This window comes from Rattus norvegicus, chromosome 19 (genome assembly GCF_021556685.1).
Source record: "Rattus norvegicus strain SHRSP/BbbUtx chromosome 19, alternate assembly SHRSP_T2T, whole genome shotgun sequence".
NCBI lineage: Eukaryota > Metazoa > Chordata > Mammalia > Rodentia > Muridae > Rattus > Rattus norvegicus.
The window spans coordinates 63,178,062-63,196,320 of NC_141552.1; the positions used below are offsets into that span (position 1 = coordinate 63,178,062).

At 51.0% G+C, this 18,259-nt stretch overlaps 1 protein-coding gene across 3 annotated transcripts in view; it reads left to right on the forward strand.

The window, feature by feature from the left end:
• Positions 1–18,259, forward strand: part of Crispld2 (cysteine-rich secretory protein LCCL domain containing 2) — a 58,258-nt gene that overhangs the window by 493 nt on the left and 39,506 nt on the right. For 2 of the 3 annotated variants that reach the window (XM_087593847.1, NM_138518.2), the window contains one exon: positions 16,628–16,936. In XM_087593847.1, the coding sequence (XP_087449973.1) occupies positions 16,697–16,936 (240 nt within the window). In that variant the 5' untranslated portion in view covers positions 16,628–16,696. Of the gene's footprint in view, positions 1–1,531; positions 1,772–16,627; positions 16,937–18,259 lie in introns of those variants that run through there. The other variant, XM_087593848.1, reaches the window with a different exon arrangement.

Here is an 18,259-nt window from a genome sequence, read left to right on the forward strand (position 1 = left end):
GGGCGTGGATAACTGGCTTGCTGATGGCATGGTTGCGTTAGAGGGGTGTTTCACCCCATGCGGGTAGGGTCTAGGCGATCACAGTGGGTAGGTAGGTGCCTTTGGTCCCAAATGACAGAGCCACGCCCCTTTTAAGTTTTGTAGGCAACAGGCTTCTGGTGAGGAGGTCTCCTTCCGGTTTTTCAGAGAGGAGTGCATAGGGTCAGAGAGGTAAAGTGAGCTGTAGCAGCAGAGACAGGTCTGGAGCTCACCTCTGCCTCACACGGAGGTGCCCAGATATAGCACAGTCTAACCTCTAACTCCCAGGAATCCTTCTGTCTCAATTTCCCGAGGGTCAGGATTACAGGCAACTATCTAGAGACTGGTTTAGGGAACATATTACGGGTCCTTCGCTAGAGTGGGCATCTTGAATAAGTCCTCCTGTCGGGAGTATTGGCCCCAGACAAGGAAAACCAAGGCCAGTTCCTTTGGGATACAGACTCAGCGCCAGATGCCTGTTGGTGCAGTGCAATTTGAACTGGCCATCTTTCCAGGGAAAGGTGAGTTGCTAGGGTGACTAAGCCTGTGTGAGAGGCTGTCTGGATGCCTGGCTCTCCTGGAGCCAAGTGAGGGTTGGAAATGTCCACTCTTAGCCCTGGGCTCCTTGCCCTGGTGAAGTAGGGTAGGCCTGCCTTCTCCAGATGATCCCACACGCCACACATCAGGTCTGGAGTCAGACAGCCCTGCAAACAAGGCTGGACCAGGCCGCCTGCCCCAAACTGACGGAGGGATGTATAATGTGCATCGGGCATCCTGCATCTGCCACAGTCCCCAGGAGGAATAGCATGTGTGGGCTATATTGCCTGCCCTAGGAGCTGTGCCTGAGGACCTGGGTCAGTACTAGCTCAGAGCCCTGAATCTGGGCTGGAAGTGGAGAATGGCTTGTGATGTTACCAGGTGGGCCTGGTTCTGGACTCTCACTCCCACAACCTGTAGGTCCTGCCTTTTTAAAGATAGCTATCTGTCCACTGCTGCCTCTGCCTTCAACCTGACCTTCACAGGAAGGGTTTTATCTAAGGGGTCCAGGTCAAATATCTGGCCAAGGCTCCCAGAGAGGAGGAATGAGGAGGGAGGCATTGATTCACACAGAACGGCAGTGACAGTGACAGTAAGGTTGGTACCTGACACTTCTCTGGAACATCTTATAGCCAGCTCTGTCCAGGGCTGCCCCTAGCAATCTCTCGACTGCCCTGTGAGCCAGCATGCTCCACGCACTGATGCTCAAAGTGCACATATGTGCAGGACACGAAACAGCTGGGCCCCTGGCTGGGCCCCACTGTAGGTTCAGAGGAAGGTGCCGCACCAGATGACCAATGTGACCGTCACAGCAGAGTGTGTCACAAGGCTTGTCGTGACGTAAGGATGCTCTTAGCACCTCCAGGTGCCTGGCTCTGGGTGGGGTGGGGGTGGGGGTGGTGTAGGGCAAGAAGGGGCTGTACTGACAGGGTTCTTCACCAGGACTCGGTTCATTGGTATACTGAAAGCCTTTGCCAGGTGACCTGGGTCAGCGAGGCTACCAGAGCCTGGCAGCTGTGTGTGCCGCAGAGGGGCGGGGTTGATCTGCAGAGGGAGGACCCGGGATGGAGGAAGAGGATCATGAGGCCCCTTCCAAACCCCCACATGGCATCCTTCTTGCATGAACTACACTGGAGTGTCTGCAGGCAGGACCCTGGTGCTGACCTTGGCCTTGAGGGAGCTGGCTTGAGGCTCTTCTCCGTCACCAGTATAATTTGTGAGTAGGGGAGGTGCCTCTGTGTCTGCTACTCTGGGAGCTAGAATCTTTAAAAAAAATTTTTTTTTCTTAACTCACTGCCTTTGATGAGTTCCAGATGTGCAGAGCCAACGTCAGTCAAAGGGGGTTGATAGTTTGATGGCTCTTCAGGATGGGAGCAGACGCTGTCATTTCATTTCATAGAGATGTCCTTCTAGCTAGGGGACAAGGGGCACCTCATGGTATCCCCAACAGAATACCCTACAAGTAACAGAACAGACAAGGGCAGCCACTTGAGGGGGGTCCTAAGTCCAGGGCATTTAGTCATATTGTTCTGTTTTGTCTTTCCTTGAAAAAGTAGAAAACACAGTACACATAAAATGTATTTTTAAATTTAAAAGTCACTATTTATCGAGTGCGTGCATGAGTGCATGCGTGCGCAGGCATGAATGCACGCGTTTATGTGTGTGGGTATTCGAGTGCACGTGTGTGGGCATGCACATGTCAGGGTGTGTGTGTAGAAGTCAGAGGACACCTCACGGAGTCTGTCTTTCCTTCTACCGTTGTGGCTCTAAGGAAGTGACTGGATTCAGGTTCTCAGGTTTGGCGGCAAGCGCCTCTACCCACGGAGTCATCCCACTGCCCCAAAATGTACTACTTTAAAAAAATATTTAGTTAGTTATTTTATGGGTCTGTGTTCGTCTGTCTGTGGGTCTGTACATGGAATTCTGCTGCCCAAGGAGGAAGGACAGGTGTCAGATCCTGCCTGGGAACTGGAGTTACAGGTGGTTGTGAATCACTCCATGGAGGCCCTGGGAACCGAACTTAGGTCCTCTGCAAGAACAGCAAATGCTCTTCCATAACTGCTTGCCGAGACATCTCCTCAACCCTCCTAACATCAGCACTGTAAAGTGCGCCGTTGAGGGCCATTGCGTCTATCGGCAGTGTTGTATGGCCAACGCAACCATCTAGTTCCAGAACGCTCGAGGTCATCCTGTGTGAGCAGCTATGACCCTTCGAGCCCAGCACTTGCCGCTGCTCCCCTCAGATCTCAGGTGACTCTGAACATTTCTCACAGATGGAGTCCTGCAGCATGGGGTCTTTGTACCTGGGCTTTCGCAAGGTCCATGCATTTGGTATCCCATATCGGAATATTTTTACTGTTTTTTTTTTTTGTTTGTTTGCTTTTTGTTTTGAGACAAGGTCTCCCTGTGTAGCCTTGGCTGGCCTGGAACTTGCTCTGTAGACTAGCCTGGTCTCGAACTCAGATCGCCTGCCTCTGCTTCCCAGAGTTCTGAGATTAAAGCCATGCACCAACACACATGCTTTTAGTGTTTGTTTGTTTGCGTATGCAAAGGGGCGGGTTTTTTTCTTTTTTCTTTTTTTCAGAGCTGGGGACCAAACCCAGGGCCTTGTGCTTGCTAGGCAAGCGCTCTACCACTGAGCTAAATCCCCAGCCCCTGCAAAGGGGTAGTTTTATTATGGGCTTTTCTTTCTTGTCTTGAGACAGGGTCTCACTGTGTTGCCCTGGCTGGCCTGGAACTCACGCTGTAGCCCACGCTGGCCTCCGCGTCTTATAATTTCTTGGATTATAGTTGTACTACCACCACCATGTCTGCCTCATTTTTTGTGCTGGGGATGAAACAAGGCATTGTGTGTGCAAGGCCAGTGCACTGCCACTACCGAGCCACGCCCCAGCTCGTCACTGGGGGTTCTAGGCAGGCGCTGTACCTCTGAGGTGCGTACCCCCACTCTCTGTAGAACACATTTTTCCTTTGCATACTCCTACAGACATCTTGCCCTACATCCCGCCAACCCCAACCTGGGACCGGGCACCTGGAGATGCTAAGAGCACCCTTACGTCATGAGACAAGCCTTGTGACACACTCTGCTGTGACAGTCACATTTGCCATTTGGGACAATGAACCAGCCAGGGATTAATTGTACTACCCAGTGCGTTACAGTACGGAACACCCCCCAACCCCCAATCCTAGTGCTAAAGACGGAGGCAGGAGGATCAGGAATTCAAGGTCATCCTTAACTGTGAGATGAGGTCCAGGCTTGGGCTATGTGAGATCCTGCCCCAATTGTGTGTGTGTGTGGCTCTGTACGTTTGAGTACAGGGGGGATAGCAGGTCACACAGTCATTGGATGTAGAACGGCAAGGAGGCTGTGAGGTCGAATCAGCCAGGCTGCTCTTACCCAGCTGGCAGGGAGCTCTTTCGTGGTGGGGACAGACAGACACTATTGCCTGGAGTTTTGTGGCACGGCTGACGTCTTGTCCTGAGTCAGAGAAACCCACTGAGAATCATGTCTGAGACATTGCCTTGGGGGAGCCCTGCTCTGTCTCCGACCCCCAGCTTGCATATGTGGTACTTTCGGGCAGCCCTCCCCCACTTTTGCCAGGCCATGAGGACATGATGATCCAGCCAGAAGGAGGTTTGCCTGGCCTCCAGTGCTGTGTCAGCTTAGGAAAAAGCCACAAAATCGGGGTGTGTGGGGGGAGGGGTTGACTAATGAGTGATTTTGCAACTTTTGGCCCGTCATGAAAAAAAAATTCTCACAAACTATGAAAGCCCACATTTTCAATCCAGGTTCTGGAACATGTCATGTTTGAGGCTGCATGACAACATCCCAGAACAAAAGGCAACCGTGCCTCCATTTTGTTTGTAGATCAGAGATCCCAGAGCTAGCCCCGTCCCCAGATCCTTTCGGCAGAAAGGATCTCACTTGCTCTCAAGGACTGGGAGCTAGCACCAAGTTGGTGACTTCTGACCCTTCATGGACTGGGCCCAGGACACCAGACCAAAGAGACCGTGTTTCAGCTTAAAAAAGAAAAAAGAAGGAAAAGTGACTGAGGGAGCTGAGGACTGCACCAGGCAGAGCTCCACATGGCTCCACAGGCCTGGAGTGGGAATGGCCAGGGTGAAGGGTCAGCCCAGGGTGGCGAGGTCTATCTCGCTGTCATGGTTTGCACCACTAAGCAACTGCTATCCAGGAGCAGGCCCTGAAGGAGATGGAGGCGTTTGCTTCTTGTGTTGTCAGAGTGAGGGGACCCTGGGGGACCCTGGGGATCTGAATACTACTTATGGGGTTTTCTAGAGCCTTGCACTTTCAGGGTAGTAAACCCTGTTTAGTCACTGGAGCCTCACACCAGGCAGGTCCTGACTTCCTTTGCCAACACAGAGCAAGCCCTCTGTGACTGACCTCTGACCTCTGACCACTTACGTTTGCTCTGATTTTACTTCCAATGGCTCTTCATAGCACGCTATCAGAGTCTTCATGAGGGGCAGGAATAAAATGACTTGAAAATATAAATGTCTTGAAATAGTCAAAGCAATCCCTTCTGTATGAAATATGACGTCCGTGCTGGTAGAGGCAGGAGGTAAGGACTAAGCTCTGGATGTGTTGAGGTCTGGGAGAAACTGAGTTAAAGCAGGGGAAGGTGGCTCAGCTGAAAGGGCATTTGTCTCCTGTGCATGGGGCCCTGGGTTCCATTCCCAGCTCCTCATAAACAGGGCATGGTGGCACACGCTCCTAATCCCAGTGCTAGAGACCGAGGCAGGAGCATTGGGAATTCAAGGCCATCTTCAATCACACGATGAGGTCAAGGCTCACTTGGGCTAAGCGAGATCCTGCCCCAAGCAAATAAAAACTACAACCAAACCTAAGGTGTGGAGTGAGGAGATGGCAGGCAGGCCCTTTAGAGCAGGGATACTCTAGGTGTGGTCCCCAGACTAGCAGCAACCCCTGTGGCTTCAACAGAAACACAAGTGACCAGGCGCCATCTGAACCAGGAAGTGCAGCTGCCAACCTGTTCTCCTCTTCTAAATAGGTATTGCTCTGTAGCCAAGGCTGGCCTCGAATCCGTCAATCCTCCTGCCTCTGGAGGAGCTTGGTGGCTGAACTATCCCTGTAACCCGGAGCCAAGGAGCAGGGTGTTTGGGGCCAGGGTTCCCCTTAGCTGTACGACATGTGGGAGCACTGGTGTAGGAGCAACCCATAAGCCAAAACCAAAACCTTTCTTAGGAGGCACGCTGCACCTGGTGGCACTCTGCACAGGGCTGGTTCCAGATACTCTGGGACCCTGGTGAGTGTCACAAAGATCTAGGGATCCTTCTGGAGCACGTGTAGTGCCTCTGAGTACCAGGGACCTTACTGGTGCATCTACTCACCTGCTCTGAAGCCAGCCCTGCACCAACCATGAGCCGCTCCAGTTGTAGGGCTGTGGAGACAGCTCAGGTGACAGAGTGCTTGTTGTACAAGCCCAGTGAGCCAAGACCAATCCCTAGAGCCCACGTCAAGATGCTGGGTGTGGTGGCATGCGTCTGTGGTTCCAGCACTGTGGCTTGTTGTCCTGCAAGCCTAGCTGAATCTGCAAGTCTCAGGCCAGTGAGAAACCATTTTAAAAATGTAAATAAATAAATAAACTATATGACTCCGGAAGAGCATGGACAGAGAGAGGGAGAGAGACAGAGAGAGAGAGACAGACAGACAGACATAGATACACACACAGAGACAGATACACACAGACACAGACAGAAACACACACACACACACACACACACACACACATACCCAAAGAGACTCAGGCACACACAGAGAATCACACACACACAGAGATACAGACACACATACACAGAGACACACACAAAGACACAAAGAGAATCAGGCACACACAGAGACTTATACAAACATACACACACAAACAGACACACACACACACAAACAGACACACAAAGAGACTCAGGGATACACAGAGACACACAGAGACACGGACACATAGATACACACATAGACACACGGACACACACAGACTCAGGCACACAGAGAGACTCACACACACAAACAGAGATATACACACTGACACACACAGAGACACACAGAGGCACACACACAGAGACACACAAAGAGACCCAGGGACACACAGAGACTCATGTACGCATACACAGACACACAGACATACACACACCACATACACACTACACACATACACACACATACATATCATATATCACACACACATAGACACACATACATACACACACCACATGTACACTGACATACAATCACACACACAGACACACATACATATCATACATCACACACACACATATATACACACATCACATACACACTGATACACAGACACACACAGACACACATATATATCATACATCACACACACAGACACACACATATATGCACACTATATACTGATACATAGACACACACACATCCTACATCTCTCTCCACCTCTCTCTCACACACACACACACACACACGCACACACACACACAGCTCCCCCCAAATACTCTCTCTCTCTCTCTCTCTCATACACACACACACACATACACATACACATGCACGCACACACACACACACAAACACACATACACATGCACGCACACACACACACAAACACAAACACACACAGCTCCCCCCTACTTTCTCTCTCTCATACACACATAGCTCCCTACCGCCCCCCTCTCTCTCACACACACACAGCTACACACACACACCCTAGCTGTCCTCCTCCATGGCTGAACACACTATTTATTTCCAGGACCTTGGCAGCCTGGCTAGCACCAAGAGATATTTTCATCAGGGCCTTGGCAGTGTGGGACAAAGTGCCCTGCCAGCTTGGGGATGAACCCGGCCCTGTCTGGGTTCCACGCTCCCCGGCTGGCCCTTATCTGGATTCTTTCCTTTTTGTCGACTTTGCAGGGCTGTTGGAGCCAGTCTAAGCTTAGAGACTCTCTAGAGGCTAACCTTGAATGGGTGTGATTCCTGGGTGCTGTGAGGTTCCGGAGCAGTCATTCATGCCTCTTGTAATTCATCTTTCAAACAGTCTGAGACATTTCCAACTTAAAATAAACCTAGTTTTCACTGAAGCTCAACGTCTAAGAGAGGAGAGAGCATCACTCACCCGCTGTCAGGTAAATCTCCTCCCAGCTGAGGCTACCGAGCCCAGACAGCCTACAGAGAGGTCCCTCAGGCCCTCCTGACGCCCCACCCTCAGGGTAACCGTTTCCAGACCTCTAAAGGTGCAGGCCAGGTTTAAACCTCTCATGAAGGAACTGTGTGTGTTTAATCCTCGGAGTCTGGCTGGCTTTGGGCCACACGCAAAGGTGAGATTCTGCCGGCCTGCTGCCCATGGGCAGACTTTAAAAGTTAAACCAGACCTCGCCCAGCACTTACTTCCTGCAGAAGATCCACTCTGCGCTGGACGGAAAGCAGGGCTCCTTATAGTTGCCTTCAAACCCCCTGGCTACCTGGCCCTGGCTGCCTATAACTTGACTTCACGCAGATGGGATCCCCTCCACACTCTCGTCCTTCATCCTTCCCGACCACAGGGGTCATGGCTCTGCTTGTACAGGAGCCTTTTCGAGCCTAGCTCCCAGCACCAGTGTTGACTCCCTTCATGGGTAGGATCTCAGGACTTTCTTCTCTGTGGAGCCCTACAGAGGAGACTCCACATCCAGTTCCCAGCCCTGGCATACTGAGCCTTCCTATGGGCAGTGTACTGGGGCTGTGCAGCTAGTTCCGGTTGCCCCCGTTTCTCAGAGCGAAGGTCAACTGGGATTCCAAATTCATTCAGAAGGAAGAGGGAACGAGGTACTGGCCAGATAGGCAACGAACCCGGTGGTCCTTACACCTGTTCTGGCCCCACCCTGTCATGTCCCTGAAGGAGTTGTGGAGACGTACGTAATGACCCTGTGGGTAGCCTGTACCTTTCCTTAGAGGATGGGATTTGAACCCAGGCCTGACTCTGACATGTTCCTACACTGCTTATGACGGCAATACCAGTCACTTCCTTATCCAGAGTTTGATGTGAATTGTTGCCATGGAAACCTCCCCAAATCAGCAGAACAAAGTCAGGCCTAGGAGTTGCGCATGGGTTATTTCTAAGAAAACATTAATTTCTTATCCAGGCACTTCATTTGGCCTCTTTTTTTTTTTTTTCCTTGACTTGCATGGAACATGTTTGGTTTTAGCACGAAGTGGTTTGAATGTTTGTTGACTGAGTATTATTTCTGCCCAGCTTAGTATTTTAGGCCTTTGATCCCCGTCTCCTGGAAAGACTGGAATGGGAAGATCCCAAGTTCAAGGACAGCCCAGGCATCTTAGTGAGACCCCGGTTCAAAATAAAAAGTGAAAAGAAGATATTACTTAATGGTAAAGCACCAGGCTAACACCAAAGAGTTCTTATATTTTGTTAAGCATCTGAAATTGTTCCATGAGGTTCTAAGGACCGTGTCTCTTGCTGGAGGCAGAGAGGACACATGATCCTGTAAGGCAGAGGGCACTGCTGGCCAGCACCTAGGTGTGGGGAGCTTAAGTGGTGGGGTGGCCAGCAGGGACAGAGCCAGCCTCTCACCTCCCTTGAGTCTGACCCTGCTCCTGTCAAAAAGCAGACAGGATCCAGCTAGGAGGGGAGACGCCACCGCCTGCTGTCTGCTGCTCACCCGGGTGTCTGTAACGGGACGTTCTCTGCCCAGCCTGGATCACTGAGATCTACTTGGGGGTGGGGTGGGGGATGTCCCTCCTCCCAGCCACACTTCATTCCCAGGATTTCTGGGTGGTTTGTGGGTATGACTCTGATCTGTCCTTGGCTTCTTACTCAGCTTACTTTAGCTCTCCCTTGTTAGATTTGAGGCGGAGAGAGCTGGGAAAGCCCTTGGCTGTGTGGGGGTCAGTGGTTGTCCAGTGAGCAGGCCTCTGAGCTGTGGCATCTCATTGATATGGGGCAGTGGAACAGAGTTGCTGCCTGGCTAAAGTGGACAGATGGGAGACTGGAGCGTAAGGAGTAAATTGTCCCTGCCCCTCAGGCCTTCTCTGTGACAGTGACCAGGCTGTTTACTCTCTTCGTTTATTGTCCTCTATTTCCTCATCTGTGAAATGGGTCTAATAACACGAGTGAACTCATCTATTGTGCAGCTGATGACACATGAGATTCCAGGAATGAAGGGACCAGGACACTGCTGGGCCATCCCCACTTCTCACACCTTGGCCAAGTCATCACTGGGGAAATGGACTCATTAGCTTTGGTATGCCAGGATGATAGCTCAATTTTCTAATAGGTCCCAAACCGGGAAGCAGAATCTCTGAGGAGGCTTAATCATGTAAACTTGAAGAAAGGAAGTCACGTTTTAACAAAAGGCAGCCGAGTCCTAAGGCTGTGTAAGTGCTTTCAAACTGCTTCTCACTCTGTCTGTGCCTTGAGGTGGCTGACGGCCAGGGGGCAATTGCAGTGGTTTTTCCTACAGACACTGTCTTTGGTGGCTTCACATGGGTTGGTGGCTTGGAATTGGCCACAGTGGGACGTGCATGCCAGGGGAAAGGGTGAGCAATAGAGAACGGGCTGTACGCTTGGGTGTCGATCGTCCAGGTTCCAACATATAAGGAAGCCCATTGTGAGCCGAGAGCAGGCGAGGAGCATAATGACCAGACCCAGTGCTGGGGGCAGCTCCCAGACAGACAGGTCTGTGACACAGAGGAAAGGGAGCCCCCAAGGAAGATGATCTTCATCTCCAGGCACAGTTGTCTGGGTGGTTCCCAGTCAGAGGGCTAGCATGGACCTTCCCGCCTGACATCTTAGGGTCCTCTTTCCCCAGAAAGCCAAGAGGCCCAGGCTAAAAGGCCACTGAGTCAAGTGTCCTGGGGCTCCTTTCACTCAAGTTCCAGATGCTTAACAGGCTTTGAACTAAGAGCTGCAGGAAGGACTGTCCTATCAGTTCCTTGCCCTTGGTCCCAGCTCCTATCTTTTGCTCGTTTGTTTGAGATTGGGTCTCAGGTAGCTCAGGCTAGCCTCAAGTTCACTATGTAGCTGAGGATAGCTCTGAACTTCTGATCCTCCTGCTTCCACCTCCCAAGTGCATCTCAAAGTGCTGGGCGTAGAAGGGAGGGCTTTGTGCATGCTAGACACTCCACCAACGAGCTGAGTCCCAAGCCCCAGTTCCAGTCTGTGAAATCCTGTTGAAGTGCGTTTTCCCTTGGGACCAACTTATTACCTCCCTCCCTCAAAACTGTGGGGCTTAGAGCACCCCCTGCCCCACATGCAGAGAGGCTGAATGCATTTGTCTGAGGCTACTCAGATGTCAAGGGGCAATGTCGAGGGGTCAGACCCAGGTTCCGTTTCCCTGGAAGCCTGGGATGCAGCCATCAGAGAGGCCCCCATGGACCACAGCCCTTATATGGCTCTGCCGATACAGAATGGAGGAGGCTTGCCCCTCCTCGCTCATTCCATAAATATTTATCGAACAGAGATGTGTCAGACGGACTCTGGGACTCAGGGGTGAGTGGGCTGACAGCTCTGCAGAGTGATTAATTCCCATAAGGCTTTCCAGGAAGGGGAGTCCATGGTGAGCAGAGGTTCACTGGCAGGTTTGGCAGCGGGCACTCTGGAGTCAGGGGCTGGGCCGCAGGAACAGCGTGTGCGGAGGCCGGGCCAGCAGCTGGTGTCTTAGCCCTGACATCTTTTTGGCAGGCTTCCCCCAACACAGAGCAGCTGGGCTACATGATGCAGCAGTCTTCTCTGTTGCGTCCTTATTTCTGGACCAGAAACTTTGCTAGCTTTTCAACAAGTCTGCTTCTAGACCTCTAAATGGCATCGAGTACCATCCGGCGCTGGGAGGGTCGCTGGAAGGCTAAAGTGATGGAAACTGTTGAGCCCTCTAGTCTTCAAAAAGCTCACCCTCCGACTGACTGCCCAGACCCCCAAGCCTGTTAACGTGTACAAGACTCAGTTTTGTGTGCTGTAAAATGGGGCTACAGACTCTTCTGTCCACAATCATGTCTCAGTGCATGCCACAGCCCTAGCAATGTAGGCAACTCCAGCAGAGTTGATTGCAAAATCTGAGTCTCACCATTGACCCTGGGATTCAAGAGCATTGTCCACGCTTCCTGTAGCCCCTCTTGGCTTGTCCTTGTGGGAACTGCATGCTTTAGCTGGCTGGCGTCTCCTGGGTGCTGGTGAGCCGGTGACCTTCCGGCATCTAGAGGGTTTCCAGGTCTGGGAGGCAGCAATGGTAATATTTACCTTTCTTAAAGTCTTTGTTATTCTAAGGCTAAATGCCTCTGGTTTCTGATAATTAACTCTTACTGTATAGCACTAGGGGATTAGGTAAAGGATTTAGATTTATTACCAGCTCTCCCTTCTCTGGCGAGCCAGGAGCCCCTCGGTGGCTAAGCTCATTAACTCTTTTTGAACCAGAGAGGAAAGAAAAGGGAAAAAATGAAACTCATTCACACAGGTACATACACACACACACACACACACACACACACACACACACACATGCACACACACACACACACACACACACACACACACTCAGACACGCATTTTGGCCAGCCTTCTCACCTACACATAGACAGACATTAGACATATACATTTGGTGAGTGGATGGATGGATGGATGGATGGATGGATGGATGGATGGATAGATGGGAAGAGTCCCCAAACTAACAACTTTCTTTTCCCTGGCCTTTTTATACCATTTTAGACAAAAGTTCTTTAGAAAATTACCTCATAGATAAAATGTTACAAACAGGGAGCTCCAGACAGATGTTGATAGTTAAGTTTGAAGCAGTGTTTCATTCTCTAAGCTTGTTAGGAGTTCAAAGCAACAGTGTCAGGTGGCCTTGCCCTACCATAGTTCACACCTATGGCTTTATCCTTAGACAAGAATGTTTTTTCTTGAACACAAATTTGTCCCAAGCCCATTTCTCTTTTTAGTGTGATTATGAAAGCTCATTGTATTTCTATTATGTAGACTTTACTTACTATTCTGAGGAGTGGGCACATTCTATTCTTGATTCTAACTTTATTACATCTTTCTAGCAAAGCAACTCAAACCATTTCTTAACTTTTTTTCTTCCTAAGATTATTTGAATCAAGTCAGGAATTCTATAAAATCATTAATTCATGAAACTTCATCTTCATGTTGATCTGCAGGGGTCTGCTCAACAGGGTGGGCTGAAGCTCAGGAATCTCGAGGCTACGTAATAGTGACAGGAAAGACATATCAGCACAAGAAGCAATCCTGGGGTGAACTCTTGGGCCTTGCCTCTCAGAACCCCCTCATCTTAGGCCATGCAAAAACCAAACTGAGCCACCTCCAGGAAGGCCATCTGCTAGCCTTAGCCCTTCCTAGGTGGCTCCTGACACTTGGATTCTGTTTTGTCACTCCAGCAAAAGAGAAGGAAACCTTTCAGAGCTCCTCTCGGCTGTGTGGCCCTGCAGCCCCCATGGGGATAGTCCAAGTTGGTTGAGTGATGGAGGGTCAGGAGGTTGGTAGGGGGAGGCTTCTCTAGAAAGCATGTTGAGGGTCAGAGGGATGACTCAGGGTGTAAACAGATTCCTGCACAAGTGTCAGAGCCAGGTTTCAGATCACTAGAACCTTTGTGAAACCCGAGTGCTTGTGGTGGCCGTCTGTAATTCAGGCACACAGGAGACAGAGCCAAGATCGCTGGGGTAAGCTGGCTACCTAGGCTAGATGAAATGGCGAGAAACTCTCCCTCAGTATATAAGGTGCAGAGTGATTGAGGAAGACATCTGGCTTCCACATGCATGCGCACCGTGGGGACATGCATATTTGCACATGCATACCATACACGGAAAAGAAAAAGGGTATAGAATTTGGCAAGGCCAAGCAGAATCAGGTGGAAGAGAAGAGCCCAGGAAGTGTGGACTTCATTCCAGAGATTGGGGAAGCGGGCACCCAGGCCCCTACTGTGAGCACAGGCTGTAGCTGGAGAGGGCAGCCCACACAAGAGTGTCAAGGACACAGCACAGGGAGAAACTGCGCATGCGTTTTCCGAAGAGGGGTGTGTCCTGGTTAAGTATCCATTTGTCTTCCTGGAGACATATTAGGGGGTCCTCATCTACAGAGTCACTGCTTGACCAGCTTCCCAGCATCCTTCCTGGGAAGCAGGATAGGAGGACAGAACCTCAGAGTCAGACAATGGTTGCCTGACTGTCCCTGTCCCTGAGTCGGGTGCGTTGGAAGGCGTCAAAATGGAAGCCACAGGGTGAACACCCTCTAGCCCTAAGAACACCCTCTCGAGCCATTTCCTGTCGCTAGTTGTCCAATGTTGGGCAGCTACCTTAACTCTAGCTGTCCCATCTATAGAATGGGGAACCATGGGATCATACTTCTGGGTAATGGAGACTAGAAAAGGGTAGGGCTCCTTCTAGAAAGCCGCCCCCCCCCCCCAGACTGACTCTCTGTCAGGATCAGCTCAGCCATTGCTAAAACATAGGCAACCAGAACAGCGTGTACTGCTCCTTCACAAAAGGTCCTTGGGGCAGTGAGATGACTTAGTGAGTGGGTGAAGGGAGTTGCCACCAAGCCAGATGACCTACATTTGATCCCTGGGACCCACACTGACTCGGACAAGTTGTCCTCTGACCCCGAGTGCACTCCATGGCAAGTGCATATCACACACCATTTAAAGGAAAGGCAGACACGCAGGCACTGTACTGAGCGAGCGAGCTTGGTCCACGCATCCCAGCCCTTTGGGATGGTTATTAAAATTTTCGAAACCCGAAAATTTATGTACATGAGCGTTATTGCCTTTGTATATGTCTGTGCACCATGTGCACGCCTGGTGACCATGGAGGTCAGAAGAGGGCATCAGATCCCCTGAGCTGGAGTTACAGATAGAAATGTAAGTCACTGTATAGACTCTGGAATCTAACCCGAGTCCTCGGCAAGAGCAGCAAATGAGGCATCCTTCAGTCCCCTAATTTTTCTTTTATTTTGTCACAAGATCTTGTCAAGTTGTGTAAGCTGATCTTTCATTTACCATATTTTCCAGGCTGGCCTTGGCCTTGTGATCTTCTGGTCTCAGCCTTGGAATATAGGGAAGGGGTAGCACATCTGGCCCTGACTCTAGTTTTGATACAGCAGTTCGGATAGGGGATGGTGAATGGTCTCCATGAGCTGGGGTTCTGGACATGTCCCTGTGAGCCATGCCCCAGCTTGTGGCTTGTTCCTTTGACAGCAAGCACTGGGTGCCATAGACTCCAGTCTTTCTCCCTCCCTCTTGTGCCTCAACATGCTACAGCCCGGGAACACCTAGATTCCCACCCCCCACCCTCTCCTCACTCCTGTATTGCCTGGTGGGGAGTTGCTGTGCTGTGGTCTGGCCCCACATTTCACACGGCAGCCACAGTGCCAGAGACCAGGAGCCAGAGATGGAGCTGTGGGTGAGGCTGGCTCCTCTGGAGGTCTCCCCAGGCTTGCCGGTGGCATCATCTCCCTGTGTCTTCCCATAGTGTCCCTCTGCTTGTATCTGGGTCATGATAGCTTAAAATTTATTTATTCATAGTATGACGTGTACTGGATCTGTACATAGGTGTGTATAAAAGTATGTGTGTTTATGTGTATATGTGTGTATATGTGTATATTTGTGTCTCTGTGTGCATATATGTCTGAATGTTTGTGTATACATATATCTGTGTGTGTATATCTGTGTGCATGTTGTATGTGTGCATGTGTGTATGTGTGTATATGTGTACTTGTGTATGTGTGTGTATCTATGTGTGTGTATGACTCTGTGTGTGTTTGTATGTGTGTGTTGTCTCTGTCTATGTTTTTCCAGCTCTGGGAAAGGAAGGCGGCCGGTGGCCCACTGCTGAGCTGTGTCCCTAGCCCTACATAGTAAACATACATGCAGTATCATTAACACCGTCTCCTACCAGTTTTTATAATTTATCGCCATGACATATTTATTGTCTCCATACCTGCTGTATGATTCTCTACCCCATTTCCCGCCACCAATGGATTCATCGTTTCTCTTCCCAACTGCACTCGGATTCTGTTTTAGTTAGGCCTGGGTTTTCATCTGGTTGGTCGTAGTAAGGTCACATGACCGTTAATGCTCTGGCTCCTGCCTTTCATGCTAGCCAAGCACGGAGAAACCCAGATGGGGCATGGCCACGATCCCAGGGTGGAGAGGCAGTGACATGTGTTGGCGTGTCACTTTGACCTGACTCTGCAGCTTGGGATGTGCACAGATGGCGGTGTGACTGACCCGAGAGAGCTCAGGCACTCTGGATGGTCTGCATTCTTGGTGCGCTTTCTAGCTGGGGCCATTGCACACCTCGGGCATTCCACGGTCTCCCGGGCTCTGCCCGCTGAGGCCTCGTTCCTTGGGGCAGGGCATGGTTTGATTCTGGCAAACTAGAGAGCAGCTGGGCCCGCCTCTCTATGTCGTGCCTTTGGGCTTGGTTGGGACCCTGGAGGGTTTCCAGGGGCGTGACCTGGCTGAGCCTCCCAGAGGCTTCATTAGTGAGTCCTCATCTACAGACAGAATCACCGCTTGACCTGCCTCCGAGCATCCTGCCCAGAAGGCAGAATAGCATGCAAGAACCTCAGAGCCGGACTGGACTGTCTGGCTTTGGGGTGTCCCTGTCCTTGAATCGGGTGTGTTGGTATTCTCAAGTCAAAATGGAAGCCCTTCCAGAGAGTGCTGTGAAACAGACAGTGAACACTGCTGGAACCCTAAGAACACCCCTCTCTCCTCAGCTCCTGTTGGTCAGATACCTTAACCTGAGCTGTCCCATTTATAGAATGGGAACTATAGGATCATACTTCTGGGTCATAGAGAAATTCTGGCTCTGCTCTGTCTCCTGGGTCAGCAAGTAGCTCTCTAGAACTCTCTTCCATCCCCTCCCTACCTCTGTCCACCTTGCCCCCGGCACTCCCAAGCCCACCTGATACTCACATTCCTGGCATATCTGTGTGAGCAAAGACCAGGGGGCAACTTTGGCTACTGGGACGGAGCCCTCCCTGTTCTGATGAGGTGGCATTGGGCATGCCTGACCTGGTTCTAATTTGCTGTGTCCTACTTCCTCTTTTCCTTCCAGAACCTTCCAGTGCCCAGCCCTACTTCAGGAGTGCCCTGTCCCCTTAGTCGTGGCTGCAGGCGTGGAGCCATGAGCTGTCTTCTGAACAATATGGTCCCGGTGGGGCTGGCTCTGCTGGTCTGCGGAGTACAGGCCTTTTTCCTTCCCAACACCATGAGCCTGGAGAGGCTGCTCAGCAAGTACCAGCACACAGAGCCACACTCACGCGTGCGCAGGGCCATCCCCATGTCAGACCGTCAGGAAATCCTCATGCTGCACAACAAGCTGCGAGGTCAGGTGTATCCCCCTGCCTCCAACATGGAGTACATGGTGAGCATCTCACCAGGGTGATGGCGGGCCAAGGGCGGGTATAGTGATCTTAGGATTTTTTTGAGAGGTCCTGGCCATCCCCAAACTCACTATGTAGCTGGGATTGACTCAACTTCTCACCCATCTGCATCCAACCTCGTAAGTGTTGGGGTTACTGATGTGCCTGGCCCCCTTTCTGGCAGCTGAGGCTGGCTTCAAACTCGATATGCAGTCAACGATGGCCTCGAACTTCTGTTCTTCTGCTCCATCTCCCAAGTGCTAGGACTACAGTTGTCCGTCCTCCACTGGGCCCAGTGTATGCAGCCCAGGGTTGTGTGCATGCCAGGCAAGCATCTGCCAACTGCGATGAACACTGAAGACTCAGCTACAGCCCTCTTCCAACTAAAATGCAAGCACCTTGCCCGCAGGCGCCCACCTCACCCCTTCGCTCTCTTCTAGTCTCTCTTTTCTCTCTCCCTCAGTGAAGCCAAGGCCTGGCTTCTCTCCCTGTCCAGTCCTGTTTCTGTCTCTGTCCCCCAGGTCACAGGGCTACCTCCTCCCCCAAGCAGCCATTGACTTTTGTCTTAATCAGGGTTTCTATTCCTACACAAACCTCATGACCAGAAGCAAGTTGGGGAGGAAAGGGTTTATTCAGCTTACACTTCCACACTGCTGTTCATCACCAAACGAAGTCAGGACTGGAACTCAAGCAGGTCAGGAAGCAGGAGCTGATGCAGAGGCCATGGAGGGATGTTACTTACTGGCTTGCTTCCCCTGGCTTGCTCAGCTTGCTTTCTTTTTTCTTTTTTCTTTTTTTTTTTTTGGTTCTTTTTTTCGGAGCTGGGGACCGAACCCAGGGCCTTGCGCTTCCTAGGCAAGCGCTCTACCACTGAGCTAAACCCCCAACCCCTCAGCTTGCTTTCTTATAGAGCTCAAGACCACCAGCCCAGGGATGGCACCACCCACCGAGGGCTGCCCCACCCTTGATCACTAATTGAGAAAATGCTAGATCTCATGGAGGCATTTCCTCAAGGGAGAGGCTACTTTCTCTGTGATAACTCCAGCTTGTGCCAAGTTGATACACAAAACCAGCCAGTACAACCCTCTTCCAGACTGGACTAATGGGTCCTTCATGGTCTCAAGGGTCTAGAATGAGTGGCCAGCTATGCGGGCCCAAGTAAGGCTGCTTTGGGGGAGCACGGTATAAGCCTGTATCTTTTCCCTCTGGAAACGTGTGCACCTTTCTAAGACCTCAGCCTGTGGAGTGGGTATGTGCTTCTCTTTTAGGGGGATGGTTAGCATAACCATAATATAAAATCTCATGGCAGAGTTCTTGGGTAGGTA